The sequence below is a fragment of the Portunus trituberculatus genome, chromosome 9, assembly GCF_017591435.1.
Source record: "Portunus trituberculatus isolate SZX2019 chromosome 9, ASM1759143v1, whole genome shotgun sequence".
NCBI lineage: Eukaryota > Metazoa > Arthropoda > Malacostraca > Decapoda > Portunidae > Portunus > Portunus trituberculatus.
The window spans coordinates 2,191,037-2,209,757 of NC_059263.1; the positions used below are offsets into that span (position 1 = coordinate 2,191,037).

At 45.0% G+C, this 18,721-nt stretch overlaps 3 protein-coding genes across 6 annotated transcripts; 1 reads left to right on the forward strand and 2 right to left on the reverse strand.

Moving 5' to 3' along the window:
* Positions 1–460: 460 nt before the first annotated feature.
* Positions 461–9,474, reverse strand: LOC123501190. 3 transcript variants are annotated; one of them, XM_045249851.1, is made up of 6 exons: positions 9,042–9,225; positions 8,807–8,870; positions 8,142–8,250; positions 7,760–7,837; positions 7,409–7,555; positions 461–7,147 (listed from the first exon to the last, which is right to left on the reverse strand). In XM_045249851.1, exons 3-6 carry the CDS (start codon positions 8,229–8,231, stop codon positions 2,231–2,233), a joined length of 5,232 nt encoding a protein of 1,743 aa, XP_045105786.1. In that variant the 5' UTR covers positions 8,232–8,250; positions 8,807–8,870; positions 9,042–9,225; the 3' UTR covers positions 461–2,230. The 3 variants fall into 3 exon arrangements, with proteins under 3 accessions (XP_045105786.1, XP_045105781.1, XP_045105785.1); XM_045249846.1 differs by lacking the exons at positions 8,807–8,870; positions 9,042–9,225 and adding an exon at positions 9,340–9,474; XM_045249850.1 differs by lacking the exon at positions 8,807–8,870 and having other exon boundaries at positions 9,042–9,235.
* Positions 9,293–13,368, forward strand: LOC123501458 (protein ZNRD2-like). Its single transcript, XM_045250294.1, has 6 exons — positions 9,293–9,431; positions 10,759–10,938; positions 11,094–11,178; positions 11,332–11,523; positions 11,570–11,591; positions 11,683–13,368. The coding sequence occupies exons 1-6, from the start codon at positions 9,351–9,353 to the stop codon at positions 11,861–11,863; spliced, it is 741 nt and encodes a 246-aa protein (XP_045106229.1). The 5' UTR covers positions 9,293–9,350; the 3' UTR covers positions 11,864–13,368.
* On the reverse strand, positions 13,360–17,661 carry LOC123501192 (enhancer of rudimentary homolog). Of its 2 annotated transcripts, none has more exons than XM_045249856.1 (4): positions 17,506–17,661; positions 16,886–16,973; positions 16,163–16,283; positions 13,360–14,742 (listed from the first exon to the last, which is right to left on the reverse strand). In XM_045249856.1, the coding sequence occupies exons 1-4, from the start codon at positions 17,506–17,508 to the stop codon at positions 14,643–14,645; spliced, it is 312 nt and encodes a 103-aa protein (XP_045105791.1). In that variant the 5' UTR covers positions 17,509–17,661; the 3' UTR covers positions 13,360–14,642. The 2 variants fall into 2 exon arrangements, with proteins under 2 accessions (XP_045105791.1, XP_045105790.1); XM_045249855.1 differs by having other exon boundaries at positions 16,163–16,286.
* Between the last annotated feature and the right edge of the window lie 1,060 nt (positions 17,662–18,721).

Consider the following 18,721-nt stretch of genomic DNA (forward strand, 5'->3'; position numbering starts at 1 on the left):
GTATCGACCCCAGGGGTCGATCGAAACATCCAAGGGCTCGATGAATAATCAGAGGTGTTCGGTAAATGTTTACTGCTGGAGTAGAAGGGACTATCTAATCCTCCTATTAGAAATTCTTGATAGTAATTAATTAATAATGTCAACAGTGAAAGAATAAAAGGTATGTTGCACTGAGGATTAATTTACATGTATTTGTACACCTCGACATATTTTACTGATACCTTTTCATCATAGTTACTACTACTACTACTACAATAACAACTACTACTACTACTCATATTGATTTTGGCATCGGTGTTTTTCCTTGAATTAAAAGATAGGGGTCAATAAAAAAATTGAAACTTCATTGGGGGGTCAACGAGCTAAAAGTTTAAGAACCCTGGTCTAATGAAAGTGGCCTACTATTGCTTGTTAATATCATGTCATCCATGTCTCCACTCATTCTTTATACAGACTCCACTTAATGGAAATACTTTATTCATGTATATACACAAATTTACAAGTGCATGGTTGAAATCTTAACAAAAATAGCTTCATCTTCACCCTAGGCCAGTAAACATCCAGGCCTTCACACCAGCTGAATGTCAATTAAGCATTACCAATGACAAAATGCATGATTATACCATATCACCTTCCACAAGCCATTCCAGTCAACCTCACTCAAATTACATAAATGCTTCATGCCTCCAGTGTGGGGCCAGTGTGCACTACAGGCAAGGACTCCTAACATTCACCTCACTCAATGCACTGTGTTAGGGATGGAAAGCCGAGTACCTCAAACTTGAGTTCTGAGCCACTCTGATTGGCTGGTCACCATGAACAATACCCAACATCTTCCTTTACTACTGACAGACAGCTCCGACAGCTGCTACACCTCTCTACAACTAAACTTTGCCACAGTTGAGCTGTTCAGGGTACTAGTCACCATTCTGAGAGCCTCTCACATCCCTCTCTCTTTCTCTCTCTCTAAGAATTAAGACAACAGCAATGAGTCCCCATCACCATCCGGAGTGAGTGAAATGTCCAAAGAAGTATCAGACAACAGGGATTGTATGGCTTCATGTGATGTGATGAGTACACAGTTAAGCAGAGCAATGACAGTGATGTCATGATGTATGGGAGAGTGATCAAGAGTGTACAGTACACTATGAATATGGATGAGTGAGTAGGTATCCAGCCTAGCATCACCTTCCATCAAGTACAGAGAGAGAAACAATACAGAACATGTCTATATGATATGACGTTTCAAGCTGTGAATAATTTTTACTTTTCACCGTCCTGAGATCCAATATGGACATTCCATCAAGACTGGATGTTTTTTTTACCCCACCACAGGTCCAGCAACCCTGGCACCTATGGCATCCCTGGCTAGTACCTTCCTTGCCACACTCCATTCTCTCAAAGCTACACAAATCCTTCACACTGATAATACTATTTAACATTCATCCAATTCTTCCAAAATAAACAGCAACATATGTTGCATGATTGTACTTACTTCCTATGGACAGCATTGTACCCTTTCTGTTTCCCACTATATTCCACCAAGGAACACCATAAGTCTGACATTCTATTTATATCCAATACAACATAAATAAATGCAAAACAAACTATGATGCATCAAGTCACTTTGAAGTAACTTGCATAATGTACTTTAGTGTGGCTGCAATTAACCTCCTGTGTCATAGCATGTTTAGTTTCGTATACATGTGCTGCATCTTCACTTTAACCAACATATTTTAGCATGAAGTGCTCTAATGAATATATGCAAACATAATAATAAATATTAAGAATAAAATAGGAAAATTTTAATTTGTTTTAGGTTATGGAAACATCTCCATAAGACATTTCACAGATGGAAAAACCTTGGCAGCAACTTTTCATTCTTGAAAACAATATGTTGATTCCATTTAACCCCTTCAGTACTGGGACACAATTTTACCTTGAGATTTGCATATGATTAGATAATTTTATCAACATTAGGGTCTATGGAGGTCAGAAGATTAATGGCCACAACCTTCACTATCATTATTCCCCAAATTAATTTCTGAAACTGTATTAAATCACCACATAGTAACCAGAGTGAATATGTAAATGCGTCATGATGCTGAAGGGGTTAAACAAACAATAAACAAAAATTTGAAGTCTAGTGAGAGGGTGGCTGCATAGAAAACACTGCCATTGTGTGCAATGATCACAGGTGAAGTCTGTCTCCAACACACACACAGACAGACTAATGTTCCTGCAGCAGGTGTTCATTGAATTCCCTGATGGTCGCAAAGCGCATGGACACATTGTTGAAGTAGCAGAAGGCACACACCAGCGTCTTTTCTGGATGTTCCTTCTCTATGTGGGTCTGCAACTCAGCTGGGGAGTAGCACAGCTGAGGGCTTCCCTTGTTTTCATCCAGACACTTTCCACACACTATGGAGGGAAAGCCCTTGGCGTGGTACATGCTGGCTTCCCCGTCACGCACCTCTCGTGACTCCTCTGACCCTCCCACCTCATGCAATTCCTCAGCTGTGTCATCAGGAAGGGTGACATAGAAGACATTGTTCTCCCCAAACTCTTGACACTCACTTTCATTGTTTCCAACCCTCATCTTCTTAGTCTCTTCCTCCACGGCTTCTGTTGCTGCCTCCGTCTCCAACACGCCCCGCTTGACGCCCTTCTTCACGCTTTTCCCGCTGCGCCGCCCACGCAGGCTCTTGGGGAACTCAATATTGGGGCAGTACGGGTCAGCCAGGTCAGTGACAGCATACTTCCTGACCACCGTGGAGCCATCCTGAGCACGGTAGCTTCCATTCTTGGAGGAGGAGGAGGAGGAGGTGGGAGAGGATGGGGAGCCATGTAGAACTTTGAGGATCTGTCCTTGCCTTGCTAACTCAAGGTCCACCTCTGAGGCGACACGAGACACGCCCTCCAGGCACTCCACCTTGTTTGTTAAGAAGCCAGGCAATGCTATGGTCCTGTTAAAGCTTATGCAAGACTTGAGGGGCACAGGAACCTTGGGGCACCAGGTGGCAGTCTCCGCCAGCACACCCTCCAGGTCCCCCAGCTGGCGGGTGGTGATGAGTGCCGCCAGCAGGTGTCGGCACAGCTCACTCTGGCCCCTGTCAATGAAGAAGTAGCAGGTGCAGGACCTGAGGTGTACATTACAGATGTGCTCATTGGTGGTGATGGTGCACTTCACCCGGGGAGGGAGGTAGCACATCACTTCTTGACGGTACAGGTTCAGGGCAAGGGCCTTGAGGTGGCCCATCACAGAGTTGGCTCGGGTCACTGGGTCACTGTTGTCTTCCTCCACCTGTACCTGCAACATTTTTTTGGTGTGAGCAGGACTGGTCAGAATAGGAACATCTTCCTCTTCATCTATTTCAAACTCCTCCTCAGGCTGCCCAGCACTGACTGAGACAAAGCCATGCTCCTCCCACCCCTGGTGGCATGTTACACCTCCCAACTCAGAGAGTCTGAAAGCCTTCTGGATGGCAAGAATTTCCCTGTCCTTGCGGTCATCAAAGCTGAGCCTGGAGTCTCCTGAGTGCTGTTCCTGGAAGATGCCGCGGTGAAGCACCTTGTTCAACAGCTTCACTACATAGTGGGACATCCTCTTGTTTCTGGCACCAGTGTCTGGCTCGTCCGTCTCCCTCACTCTCCTCTCCGGCAGATGCTCAATGGAGAGCAGGCCATTCTTACGGTGGGAGGCAGGAACCCTGAACATCACCTGGCATGTGTAGCTATCACTGAAAGGAGTGTCAAACCACAGTTTCTCCAAGAAGAGTATGAAAGACTCTCTGTTAGAGTGAGTCACCAAGGGCTCTGGTATCACATTCATCACAAACTCCTTGTAGCTGTGCTCCAGCCTCCTCCTCATCTCATTGTTCCACCCCTGGAGGACACATTTAAAGCCAAACTCTATAGGGACTTGCAGCAGCTGCAGGCCGTCCATGGATGAGATCTGTGCTTTCACAGTCTCCAGGGTGTTGAAGTTATATAGGGAAGAAAACCAGAGCATATGTGTGACTGCATTTCGCAACTCATTCTTGTTTTCGTGCTGAACGAGCGGGCGGAACTCTGCTTTGGAGGAGCACGGTCGCACCCAGAAGAAGCCGTTCTCATCATTGTAGATGTGCAAAACTTTTGGGTGTGTGCAGGTCGGGTCCTTGCACGGAATGTTGGCAGCCATCATCTGGAACATCAAGTTGTAGGTTTCCTCAGATTCCCTATTACACACAGCCGACACTGCCACCTCCTCCTGGCCCGCTTGGTCATAGTAGGTGACAAAGAGGGTCTTGAAGCAACCATTCATGAAGTCTTCCTTGGAGTCCACGCCAATCACCTCACAGCCCAGATCACGCAGGGCCAGTAGGTTGGCATCAGTGGCCAGGATGATGCGGTAGTCCCTGTTGAGTAGTTTGTCTCCCCGCTGGTAGTGCAGCACATTTTCAAAGTTATTCTCTAGCACCTTCTCAGCCTTCCTCCAGTCTGAACAAGTGGGGTTAGGATCCTTTCTCCAGTTCATTGCAAGGTGAAGGTACTTTTTGTCTATACTTTTACACCTGCGCGTTATCTGGCCCAGGGCCTGACTGGCATTGTTGGGATCTGATGAGGGAAGGAGCGGCATTCCTCTCTGCATGGAGCTGTATATCTCGTGTGCTGTTGCGTTGGAGAGAATCCTCGCCTTGTCCCAAACATCTCGCTCAGCCCATGTTGGTCTCTTCCTCTCTCCAACTGGCTCCCTGTGGTGATAGAACTCATTGGCAGCACCCTTGTGCACCTTCCAAGTCTTGAGGTCTTGATCCAGTTCAAACTTTAGCTTCCACTTACACTTGAGGTGCGGGTGATGGATCTTGTCCTTGCGACGCTGAGTCTTGCGGCGGCCGTTGGCACGGTAGCAGGCGTTGCAGAGAGTGGCGGCAACGTCGCTGGAGTACCAGTGAGGGCTGTCAGTGGTGAAGCAACCCTCGCAAGTCCTTCCCGAGTCCAGGTTGAGCTGACAGCCGCTGCACAGCTTGCCGTGGGTGGTGATGGACTTGAGAGGAACGCCACAGTCGCTACGGCATTCAGTGGTAAGAGAAGCGCACTGCAGGATCATGGTCACTGCAATGAAGCGGTCTCGAGGCCGGACCTTCTCATCCTTCATGATGTATGTCTCGTCGTAGCGGTGGAGCTTGCCCCAATTGGGATTGGCCTCCACCGACACTGACAGAGTGCTTGCGTCGCTCACTGGCCTCACACGTCGGTCCACCTTGATGCACTTCTTCTTCACGTCGAAGGGAATACTGTCGATGTACATCCTGGTGTCCACACCCGGGTTAACTTCCTCCAGGTACACCCACTTCCTCTCCTCCTTCAGCCACTCCTCACACTTCCTGCTGCTCAGGAACTCCAGCACGTCCGACCTCACCTTGGGATCGTCCTTCTCTCCATTGTATATCTTAGACTTGGTGACGCCGTTCTTGAGGGTGCAACGGAGCCTGAGGCTGCCGGCACCCTGCGTCACAAGCTCTGCCTTGAGAAGAATGGCATTGACAGCTTCATTTCTACTCTTGAGCCAGTTCTTCCTGTGCTTTGGCAGCACTCCAGACTGGTGCTTCAGATAGATGTACACATCCTTCCTGTTGACGTAGTCCTGCACCTTCTTGAGGGCTCTGGCATCCTTCTTGCCGGACAAGTTGCATTTGAATCTCTTGGTGACAATTTTGCCATTCTTGAGGTAGAAGCGGACACGTAGGCAAGAGTAATTCTTGAGGTAGCCCACTTCTGGTGGTTTAGTAAGGAGGTCACTCACATTGGTAAAATTGAGGCTTTCTGGAGGAGTGGAGGCCCTGGATGCTGCGGCTCGCGTGCTGTGACCCCCACTCACGGCTGGCACCTCTCGTTCAGGGCTGCTCTCTGGGGTGGCCCCAAAAGGCACCTTCTTCTTGCGACGGCGCAGGCTGAGACGAGGTCCCCGGCGAGACGAGCCTTCCTGGTACAGCATGGCAACATTGATGTCTCCCTGCATGAGCCAAGTGATGAGAACAAGGCGCAGAAACTTGGAATACTGTGTTACATCCTGCAGGTAATCCAGCTTGTTGGGTTGCACCACATCTTTTGCCTTTGCTGTGATGAGCCCAAATGCATCCTTGTCCACTGCAGCAAGACAGAACCCCACCACCACTGCCAGACCGTACGCAGCATCGGCCTGCTCCACCGGATACAGAGCACACCGCTTAGAGCACACATGGCTCTCTCCATTCACCATGCTCTCAGGATCATGCAAGCAGGAGAAGGTTGGCTCAGGCTTGCCAAAGTGGGCAATGAATTCGTCCATCATGAAGTAGAGGGGCTCAGGCACACTCCAGCCCAGGGTGTCGGCATACACCACCTCATTGTTATCAAAGCTATAAAGAGCAAAGGAGAAGTGGCTGGCAGTGTAGAGGCGGTCATCAGGGGAGTGCACTGCTTCGTGATCGGCTTTGCCCACGTGCAAGATGAATATCACCTGCAGACCAGCTCGGTCTGGGTACCGTTGGTCCAGCACGGCACACACCTCGCTCACATCTGCCAGCTCAGTCACGTTGAACACCTCGGTAGGGTAGAGCGCCACCTGTCGCACCAAATGGGCAAAGCAATCCAGCAGGCCATCCGTCAGCCAGCGGTCGCACGGCAGGGCCATCAGGTCTGACACGAGGGCAGTGCAGGAGGGCAAGCCCACCTTGACAGAACAACTGTTGTCTTGAATCACCTCATGGAACCTGTACACGGCCTCCATGTCAATGCCCTCCTCACACTGGAAGGGCATCATCAGCTTCTCCCCAAACCACTCATTCTCCTCGTGGATCTGGGTGCGGTTGAGGTGCAGCTGGTGCAGGAAGTCCATGTACCTGATCCTGTGTAGGTCAAAGCTACCCATCTCTGTCTCCACCACCATGTCAGAATGCACCGAAAGGTACTGCAAGATAGACTGCATCTGATTTATTGGCAGAATGTGACTGACTGTCTTCATGTCTGCCAATTCCCCCACCATCTTTTTATACTCAATCTTGGTGGCACGCTTGATGGGTGGTACACGGATGTTGGCACCGGCTGAGCGGGCCAAGGGACACCCTATCTCCTCCTCCTCCTCATCCATGCCCGGCAGTTCTGCAGTGCACACCAACTCCTCCTGAAAGCAAACCTGGAATCAGAACAAGCACACAGCAGTGCAGTAGCATGTAAGAAAGGATAAATAAGCTGAAGTCAGGAAGGTAAAAACTTCAGGACTTTGCATGAAACTCGGGCATTGCAGAACTCAGATAATCCAAAACTTAGAAGGGTACTACAGAAAATACAATCTAAGAAGACTTAAAACTTTCATTCATTGGTATTGAAGGCTGCTTTCCCTGTTAAACCTTCACTAGTTGCACTGAAGAGGATACTTGTGTACCTTCATAGAGTCATCACACAGGACGTCTTCATCAGGGCAGTCAATGATGATCTCCTCCTTGACGGCCTTCTTGTTGGTCCCTGTAGTGCCATCTGGGGCAATTACCTGTGGGTTGCTGGGGTCGTCACCAACCTCAACCTGCACCGTCTGAGGAAGCACACAATGGAATGCTTTGTACACTTATTACCCATTCTGAGCAGCTGAAGTATATGCCTCTAAGTATGTCGCATGGTGAAATGTCCAAGGCATAACCTCATGTGCAATCTATCGCATTAATGTCCTTCATCATCTAGTTTCCACATGAAAAAGAAGTAAAATAAAATAAAACCAATATATGACTACAATACCAACCTCCTTTTGGTTGATTCTGTAGAGGTCTTGGCTGGTTCCTTTGCTGTGCTTGCCTGCCTCCCCAGTACAGCTTTGCTCCTGCAACACAGCTACACTTTAGTCACCACTCAATAAAAACTGCACCAGTGATGAAAATCAAAACAGATATAACAAGATAAAAATAATGCAAGGGAATTCATCTTTAATCTCTCTCTCTCTCTCTCTCTCTCTCTCTCTCTCTCTCTCTCTCTCTCTCTATATATATATATATATATATATATATATATATATATATATATATATATATATATCAAAAGCAGCAATCACTCCACTCTACATGGGAAGCATCACACACAAAGCAGCAAGAAGCTCCAGCTGGGGAACAAGCTGCTGGTCCACTCACATTGCTCTCCTGCAGGAAATGGCACAGCATTTGATCCTCCTCTGCAAAGATGGCGGAGCAGAAGGGACAGCCAAACGCCGGGATAGACATGGTGTCGCGATGCAGCACACTGAAACATAAATGTCAGCATGGAGTGACTAAGAGAAAAGACACAATGTAAATATGGCATACAGTTCTTAAAAAAAAAAATTAATAATAATACTATCAATTTAAAGATATATATAAATTGGTACGAAATATTATTCATGGTTACAGTAAACTCTCTACATGCCGGATATGTATAAGTCAGATACCAGACAAACTGAATTACATGTGGCCATGAAATTGAAAAAAAGAAAAGAATATATAATCAAAATTTTGAAAAAAAGACAAAAGAAAGTAAACCAAGAATAGAAGAACAAGAAACATACAAAAAGTGGGAGCCGATACAAAGGCTTTCAATCCCACACCAACTACTGGACTGGTGGCCAATGGAATATTTTCATCAAAATCTGATATGTGCAGCTGGCATCCGTTCCAGCTCTTGAAGTCACTCATGGCTTACAGAAGCTCACAAGTGACTGTACACACCCACAATGCACCTTCCTCCGTTATAAAATTGTGCTCCAGAAAATTAAGGAAGGTTATGGAGTGTTCTGCAGTGCACTACTTACTTACTTACTTACTTTTGTATAATTTCATCCTATCAGCGGGGCGGTGTGATCTAAATATACAACATGCCAACCACCTCTGAAATGTGCCAGTTTAACAATTATACCAAATCTGGGAACTCTGATAAGCTAAACTAGCCCTCCGATAAACACAGTAACGTTACTTCAACATAAACTAGAGCCACACATCCACTTGCAAGCTTTATGTAAGTCATGAGTGTGGGTAAGAATGAAGGAGGTTAAGCCTTACTTGTGCCGGGGCCTGAGGGCGGCCGTGGCCAGCCCCCAACATAGACCCTTGGAGTCACACACCTCCTCACACACCACACACCCTCACAACCTATCATTCCAGTCAAAGGGGCGCATCTAGTAAATGGTGATAGCATGGTGGTGTGTAGAAGGCCGTGCGGGCGTGTGTGCGGGGGCGCGGGCGTGCTGGTGGCGGGGTAAACATGGCGACACGCCGCGGCTAAGACGGGCCAAGACTACCTCTTGCCTTCCCGCCGCTGTCACCCCCAAACCCACCCTAGGGAATGCCTCTCACTCACCTCCTTAACACATGCACACCGCCGCTCAGCACAGGAAAGACATGCAAGCTTCAGTTTCTGCTTCAGAGATTGGGAAAAGGGCGGCTGTCATGGTGAGTAGTGAGTGGAGCGGCCAGCCAGTCTGTGCGGGAAGGAAGGAATGCTGCAGTCGCTTCTCAGTTCTTAGATGCCCCGCGTTCTCTCCACCACTCCACTCCACTCGTCTCTTTCTCACTTCTTGTTCTATTTTGATATTTCGATGGCAAATGTCACAGTGCTTATGGGCCAGGACAGATGCTTCTATACACACAATATTCCAAACTTTTTTCTTGCCGAATTTACCAGAAGATGAACAATGCAAGTCGGTTTTTTAGGCAATAGCGTTACAGAAAATCTCGATAACTTGTCCTTGAAACTTGGCAAAATATATCAAAAGACACAGAAATGTATTTAACACCCAAAAACACCTGACAGTATATTGTAGCATTATTACGCGGCAATAATTTATCTTGAATTCCAATCTACAGTGAAACCAATCTCTACATCTCATAATGCAATGCAGAATAAGAATAATGTGAGGGTAAACATGACATAATAAGAGCTGGTAGGGTTATTCAGGCAGTAATATAGAGGACAGGTTCGGCGAGTCCCTGCACCACCACCATCACCACCACCACCACAACACGCTGCCGTCGGAGAGGCTGAGAAAGACTATTTGTGTGGTGCATGTGAGTCTTAGGGTCAGATAGTGTGTTGTCTATTCCCACCATTCACTTCCGGGTGGAGGCTGTTAATACTGTGTTTGAAGCATTAGTGACCAACTGATACCCTAAAACCAGAGGCAGCGATATTCTACTCATGACTCATAATTCAATACTCATTCTGCTTACAGGAAGAGACAAACGTGTTGGTTTTTGCAGGGTAGAGGCTGTTAATACAGTGTTTGAAGCATTAGTGGCCAGCTAATACCATAAAACCAGAGACAACAATGTTCTACTCATGACTCAATACTCATAACTCAATAGTCATCTGCTCTTAGGAGGAGACAAACGTGTTGGTTTTGGCCGGGTAGAGGCTGAGATGAATGTGTTTGAAGCACTAGTGGCCTGTTGATACCATAAAATCAGTGGTAAAACTAAATTCATGACTCAATACTCAGTCTGCTCACTGATAGAGCTTGACAGACATACGGTTAGAGTATCATGGGAGTAACCTCAGTCTATGTACTCCCAGGCACAGACTTGATTTGTAGCCAACATATGATATTCTTTTTTATTTAATGATCTACACAAGGAACAGTGAGATTAGTGAACTGAATTAATGTAAACTGCCCTTGGCCAATCTTTCCCTCTACATAAAAAAAAAAGGTAGTGTACTCACCATGACAAGAAGTAGAAGTTAATGGACCACAAAATCAAGACACATTATTAAACACTGCAGGACAGACAGGAGAGCGCCATGGCCCGAGTGGAGGATGACTTCTCATGGCAGCCGCCCTCAGAGTCTGAGCTGAAGGTGATTGAGGCGCGGCGGGAGAGGAACAACAAGATTTCCTCCATCATGGGCCAGTACCTGCTTAAGGGGTACAAGATGTTGGCTGTCACCTGTGCTGTCTGTGATGTGAGTAGTGGGATGCTGTTCAGAAGATAATGAGTGGAGAATGTTATGATGATAATTGTAGCTGAGTGTACTAATACTACACTGTAGCTTTTTATACAATACTGCTAGTGAGGTGAAGCAAAGGCATGAAGGCTCAACAGGCTGCTTTGTTACAGTGTGTACTGATGGAGGACCGTCTCAAGAACAAGTACTGCATTGGCTGTCTGGAGGTTGATGCAGATACAAAGAAAGATAATCCTGGTAAGGAGCCTTGCACTTATATGTACAGGAACCACTGCTGGCCAAATATGTCTCATGGTTTATACACATTGATATAATTATATGCACCACTTTCAATATATACTACTTTGTAATCACTGTGAAAGATCGGGCATTTGTACAATTTTCCACCAGCTGTGAGTGAGGAGGCTGCCCGGAGGACTGTCCAAGAGATCCAACACAGACACGGTGGTGAAGATCAGGCCCACACTTCCGCCACGTCTCCTTCACCCTCTGCCTCATTCTGCCAGGTGCCTGCTTCAACCCAGTGCATTGCCACCTCCACCACAACCACTAATGGCTGCCAGAAACAATGTGCAAGAAAACGTAAGACTTAAATCCCCACTTTTCATGGATTTCTCATTGAGGCAAGATGCATTAACCTATGCAAAAATGTAGCATTTGCATAAAAACATCTGGTATAATGAGAAACATGAGGATGTAATAGTCAATATTTAATTATGTTTTTGCTGTACCACCTAACAGGTTAACAGTTCATGGCACTGACCTGTCAGAGAATGCAGCAGAGGCGGTGGCTGCACTGCGGGACAAGCTGGCGTGGGCGACAGAGCAGCTGAGTGCTACCACTAGCACCCACGAAGCACAAAACTTGGCAGGTCTCATTACAGAAACATGCAAGGCCATATCTGCACTCAAGGAATTGTAGGTGTAACCTTTCTAAAACTTCCCTCCATAATATATATGATGCAATAACTGTCTTTACTGGAGATGTGTTGCTTCAGCACCACCACAAGGCTAGTCCATGATATTTGCTGCAAGTCCCAAGACTGATTCTTGTTCTTTAGTGTCTTGGGCACAGCAACAACAGCAACACTTCCTGTGGCTTTGTTTAGCTTTAACTGTTGATCATTTAAACACAGCAAAAGACTGAACATTATGCAGGTAGTGTGGGTAGGTAGCTTGTAGCAAAAATATATGTATTTTTTATACAATCCAAATTTTTCTCCACAAGAAAGATGGCATCCAGGAAAAGGAAACAGTGTGGCAAAAGACATGTTTTTTTCCAATTTTAAGATATTGAATGATAGGCCATAAAGTCTGAAAGAAAATAAAAAATAAATAAAACAATAAAGTACATGAGCAAGATTAAGAGGTTTACTTCTGCTCTTTGCATTTTGTGAAAGTAAATTAGTGGATGAAGAGTTTGCAAACATCTGCCTGCATTACTCTAAGTTGCCTTTCCAAGTGTATAGGAAATAAAAGATTAATATATGGTATTTTAAATTATAATGGAATTGATGAATGAAATAATTATGACAGCAATAGACAAAATGTATGAATCTCAAGTATTTGAGTCATCTTCAGTGTCAGTGTCTCCAATAACAATGAGTGATCATTTTTGGGTGATGGCAGTTGTTGGTTGCACACTATGCAATCACATTATGGACTGATGCTGTGATGGGCCAGCAGTGCTCTCCACACATGAATGTGGGATTATTAGTGTCAGATGCAATGATCTTGTTCAGCGAAGGAAGATAAGGCTCAGTTTTGTGTCTAAGAATATTGCATCACCCACAACAGGATTGACATTTGCCTCCATGAGTGTACTTGGTGTCAGCTTGGCAGTCTATGATGTGTATTTTGTGTTGCATGGGTTTATTATAATGTTGCTGTTTCTCCCACTGTTCACACCCACCCTTACAAACTGATTGCAGCCTTGCAGAGAGGAGTCATTTTTGGAGACAATGAGAAACACCACTGCACTTTGGCCACATTGATAAAGTAACCAATCACATCAATAAAGCTTTCAAGTGTCAATGCTTGTAAGAACTTGTCAATTGCAGACATTGGTAGTTTATGCATTTAGGCCAGAGTGAGTCAAAATGCATGGACACCAGAGATGTAGGTTGTCGGCGTGGCTGAGGCAGCACGGTGTGGCTTCCTATAACTCTGGCTGGCACTTCTCCCTGCATGGGTGACCCACACTGCCACACCAAGTCTTGTGCTCAGGAGTTTCATAATGGACTTAATTACTAATCAGGAAAATTTGTATTTCAAAGCCTGTAATGAAGATTGGTGTACTTTTTTTTTATTAAGAATGCTAAATACATAGACATGGAAAAATCCAAATAAAGTTTGATTATTGTGATGCTCTGTGGATGCTTAAGAAAGGCTTGCTTCACTGAAAATAAACCCTTTAGCAAATGAAAATGTTTTTATTATTCCAACTTAAGAATTTCCTTTGACACCAAAATAACTGCATAAACCATAGCTACGCTTTTTTTTTTTATAAACTGTTGCACATCATTTTTAAAGTAATTTTCCTTAGTCTACAGTGCATTAAGATCATGAACACACCAGGAGACATGACTAAATGGTATAAATCTGCTTTGAGTCTGGCATCAAGCAGGAAAAGAAAAAGACACCTGAAAGATACATCCAAAGCTTCTCCAGCTTCAGAGACATCTTGAACATGCCAATAACTAGGCCTCCAATAATCTGCTACAAGGGTTTAGCAACCAACACCACCTACTTGAAGAGAGACTGTTGATAGGAAAGTGTGAAGAGGGAGAGGCGGGTGAGGCAGGCACTGTACCCGTCTTTCCCGCCCCAGTGGCACGTGACAGTCAGGATGTGATGCTCCCACTATCACCAGCTATCACTTGCCTTGCCAGTGGATTTGTACTGTTCTTCCCAGAAACAACTGGAAATTACCATGTTTACTGCTGCCACAGGCATTCTCCCAACTACTAAAGGATTGGGATCTGCTGCAGGAAACACAATTGATCTATGTGCCTGGAATTTTTGTTTTATTCCACAGGCTTTCTCCCAACTACCAGTGTAAGAATCCCTCTGGAAACACCACTGATATGTGTACCTGGAATTTCATTTATCATGTAATACTGCCAAAATCTAATCTGCATAATTGTGCCTGAGTATAACCTCAAGAAACAATGCACTGTACATAAAAGGCTGGACAGCTCTTCTTTGGAAAGGCATCTGCTTGTATGACAGAGTGTGGGTGCTGCAAGTGAGTCTGATGCATCTGCTGACACTGTTTAGAAGTTACACATATATGGGAGTACAAATCCTCTGAGTCCAAACCTACCCTCTTCATTTTGCTAACATTTTAATCACTTCAAAATTAGTTTCTGCACATATTCTAATAAATTCCTGTTTTTAACTTGACTCATTCCACCCTGTTAATTCATAAACTTGTTATTCAGAATCTGGAGATACAAAATGTCAGAATGGTGCACCAGACGTGATGCCACCACAGCCTCAAGGATACAAGGTACATTTTAGTGACTTCCAGGTACAAGGTCTAGAAGCAGCGAGTGAGTGTTGCAGTGCTGGGAGATTGGTGGACAGCTTGAAGATTGCTCCCAACACAAAACATGAAGAATTTGATGGAGCAAGGAAGGCCAATCCCCCCCAAAGGCTCCCAGGTGCTTTGCAGGGCCCTGGCAGCAGCATTCCTTCTCTTAGTTAGCCTTGGCAGCCTGACGTCGTAGCAGAATATAGATCTTTTCCTTTATCCAATCTTTGTTGTAAGGTGCATAGGTGTTGGTGCTCTTCTGGTACCTGCAGACAACACCAATGTCTTAGTCTGGAAGCTTGGGTAAAAGAAACAGCCAAGACTGTGAGCACAACTGCTTAAATACTACTGACATGCAGAAGAGCCCATACTGTCCATCTCCACATATATTCTAACCCGACTTGGCTTGAAAATTCTTGTACAACTCTAGCATGAACCAATTCTGCATTGAAGTTTTTTTGAGTTCGATACTCCTTTACTTTTGATGAGCACTTCACTGTACGTATAGGGACCAGAACTTCAGTGGTCTCTTTTTTATAACCATATTTTGTTGCCCTTGGCCACTGCCCCACCTACAAAATAATAATAGTAATAATAATAATAATAATAATAATAATAATAATAATAATAATAATTATTATAATAGAAATAATAATTCACCATTGTCTTCTTGTCCTTTCCTCTGAAGAGACCACAGATGTACTACATTATAAAGTCATGAAAGCTTCACAGCAAAGAGCTGTGAGCTCCTCTACATTAATACTATCTAAAAAAAAAAAAAAAAAAAAAAAAAAGTTTATTTATGAAGTGAAGTAAGACCCAGGGACTGCCACATGTATGCCTGAAAGGCTTCTTGAAGCCTCCCTCAAGCAGCATCCACACTAGGGGTGTGTTGCACGTCATTCCTCAGACTCACATGGATGGGGGGGTGTCCACACTACTAGGATGTGAATGGTGGCATTGCCCAGGGTGATGACCCTGCACTATGCACTTTTGCCTTGACGCAGAGGTATAGGAAACATAAACACAGTAGCTAGCATGGAACCAGAAATATCAAGCTCAAACTTGAAAAAATTTATGTTTAAGAAAGATATGAGAAGGAACTGAATCTAATAGTGGCTGATGAATGGACTCACTAATCACATTGTTAGTGCTGAGTCAATAAGGATCTCTAAAAGGAAATTAGACATAGTATATGGATGGGGATGATAGGTGGCAATAGGTAGGTATGCTAATACAGAGACTGCTAGGTGTAGGCTTGGTGGCCTCTTGCAGCTTCTGTTTTTATGGCCATTGGCTAGTGACATTTGAACTGTCAATGGAAGAGTGCGCGTGGATGCCACCACGGCCAACTTAGCTCAAAAGGCACTTTTGTGGTGCATTGTGGGTGCAGCTTTCACAAAGTTGAAAGAAAGGAAGATTATAATAATATGTGAGTTGCACACTCAATGTTTCCAGACATGATGAGCAAAGCAGTATGGGAGAGCTGGACCAGATCCTGCCTTCTTATCAGATTCAACTGGTTTTGCAATGCTGCACTGCCCTTCAAATGCTTCCTTGCCAGATTTGCTTGTGTCGCGCGGTGTAGTGCAGCACGACCCTCAGTGTGGATGCCACTTAATATTCTTATGTTTTTGAGAGCCATGAGCCTCAAGCACTTCCCTGCCAAAGACAATAGCCACTCACACTAAGCAGGAGAGGTCCGCCAGCTGGTCAATGAAATCAAAGAGCTGTGAGATGTCGTAGGTGATGCTCGGTGTGTTGGGGTTCATGCGCTTGAGGTGCTCCTCATAGATCTTACACACACCTGCTTGGGGACATGAACAAAAGGCCATTCCAACACTCTCATACCAAAAACTTACTATTATGGCTCCTGCTGGAAATGAAGGAAGCCCATTACCATATTCATTGTGTCACAGTAGAAACTGATCTTAATATTTCTTGCTCAAGAGAAGTCTAAATACAACTATGTCAATAACAATGAAAATACATTATGATTACAAATGAATGATTAATTGGTAGATACTAATCAAAGTAGGTTTAACAAAATTTGACCAAGGAAAGGACAACTTTGGCTTCTACAAAATTACATAAAACTCACAGACGACTCCTGGAAGAGGCCAATTCAAGCCTGTGACCCCAGCTCTGAGTTACACATTGTGGATCTTATGGTCATGTGGTCAAACCTGTGATCAAGGTTTCCTTTTTGCAAAGTAATCAATTCTTTGTCTTTCATCTATCCATATTTAATCTAACTTTCTTTCAAATTCACGAACTAATTCAGCATTTACCACACATAAAAGTAAATTAAACCTGAAACATCAGACACACAACATAAATCAAGAAGCACTTTGTAACATGAGAAGAAACAGAATGTCACCTCACACAGGACCCTTATCCACAACCAACCTTCCATACACTCGTTGACGCTCTCATAGTCAGAAAATGTCCTTGTCTCAGGCTTGGGTCCCGGCTGCACCAGAAGAATTGTGTGAGCCTGGTGGAGACCAAAGGGAAACACTACATCACCCATCTTAAAAAATACATTATGTCCCCATCTTTATTGATAAATATACACACACACAGTTTCTGAAGATTATAAGGCTAGGGTTACATCCTAAGATTTAAAACATTGCAATATCCTCCCAAAACATCCCCTCTGCTGATACGGTCTGTCTCAACACGCACAGAGGCGAGGCTTTCATCAGTGCCTTGAGGTCGCGTCCCTAGCCGCCCACCAAGAGCCTGGCAGTTTAGACTCCCTCCATGTTCCTAAGATTCACCCCAACCAGGCCTCACCCCTCACCACTCAACGACACACAGGAAATGCCTCTGACATCAAGACTGAGAGAGCCAATGAGTATCGACACATGGGAGGCGGCGATACTCCCACTCCAGGTAGTCTGCCCCCAGCAAGACCGGTCCGGGAGGCACACTTCCCTTCAGGCCCTCTAGTAATTCCCATTTCCACTTAGCTGTGCTCGTGGGTGAGTCAGGGGTGGGAGGTGTAGTGAGTAAGCAGGCCATACCATGACTGTGACGCGTGGGTGCAACAATACAAGGGTCCTATGATGCACTCCTTCCCAGACAAGCCACCACTGGTTACTGGTCCCGACTCCCGAATCTTTCGTGCTCACACCCACAACCTCACACGCCCCTCATTACTCAGCCAAGAGACAGTATTAACCAAATGTCGGAAATTTTATAGTTTTACTGGTTTGTATATCCATAAAAATGTTATTCCATGCTACAAATCCCGGAAATAAATATGTTTTCGCTCGTAGTGCATAGGAGTGTAAGCATTCGATGACAGTTTTAAGGGATGACTGTAGTAAAATGTTGGAAATGCCTAGAGGGATATATGTTTGATCTCGCTGTGTTTCGCTTAATTCTAACGTCTCTTCTCTGTCCTGGAGGAAACAACTGGAGATTAGTTTTCCGCATTCGCTGCAAAATATTCTCCCCTCATGTAATACCTTGCTCAGGAGGGTGACAGAGTGTGCCAGGGACAGAGTTAGCAGGGAGAGGAGCTGATCCGTCACAACCCTCCCGGTGCGACCACTTTCCAAGGTTAAGTTTAAATTTGACTATTTGAGAACATTCCATAACCTAGATTTGTTACCTTTTATTCCAGACAAGGACAATGCTATTCAGGTCAACACCTCATTGTTAATTACGTTTTGGCAGATGTCTATTGCCTCCTCTCGGGTCCTACATAAGGCCATCATACTATAGGACAACCTATACTCTAGGAAGAGTAGCTGTGGTGGCGAGTGGACGTGTTGTGTGTGCGCTCCGTTTCTGGCTGTGGTTTTTATAGTTAGCGAGTGGTGTTTGTGCTTGGTGTCTGTGTGTGGTGCTTTTGAGTGTTAGTGAAGTGAAAGTGTGTACTGCAAGTGTTAGATTAGAGTGAAATAGTGGTTAGAATCAGTGTTTGTGAGTTAAAAGTATTTTTGTAGAGCGAGGAGACTAGGCTTGTAACCGTCAAGTTGACCTTGAAAGAGGATTAGTTGACCTCACTTAGGCCCTCCCACCACCGCGGTTCCCCCACCCCGCCGTCACCTAGTATTTTTATTTGTTTGTGAGTTAACATATTGTAAATTAGTATGGCGGTAGCTACTGAGGTATATCAGAGTGTGATTGAGTGCGTGAAAGAGAGTGTTGAGGTGGGATTGGGAGAGTTTGTTGTGTGTGAGATGTGTGGGCACGACAGGAAGGTCGTTGACTTTTCTGAGTGTATGGTGT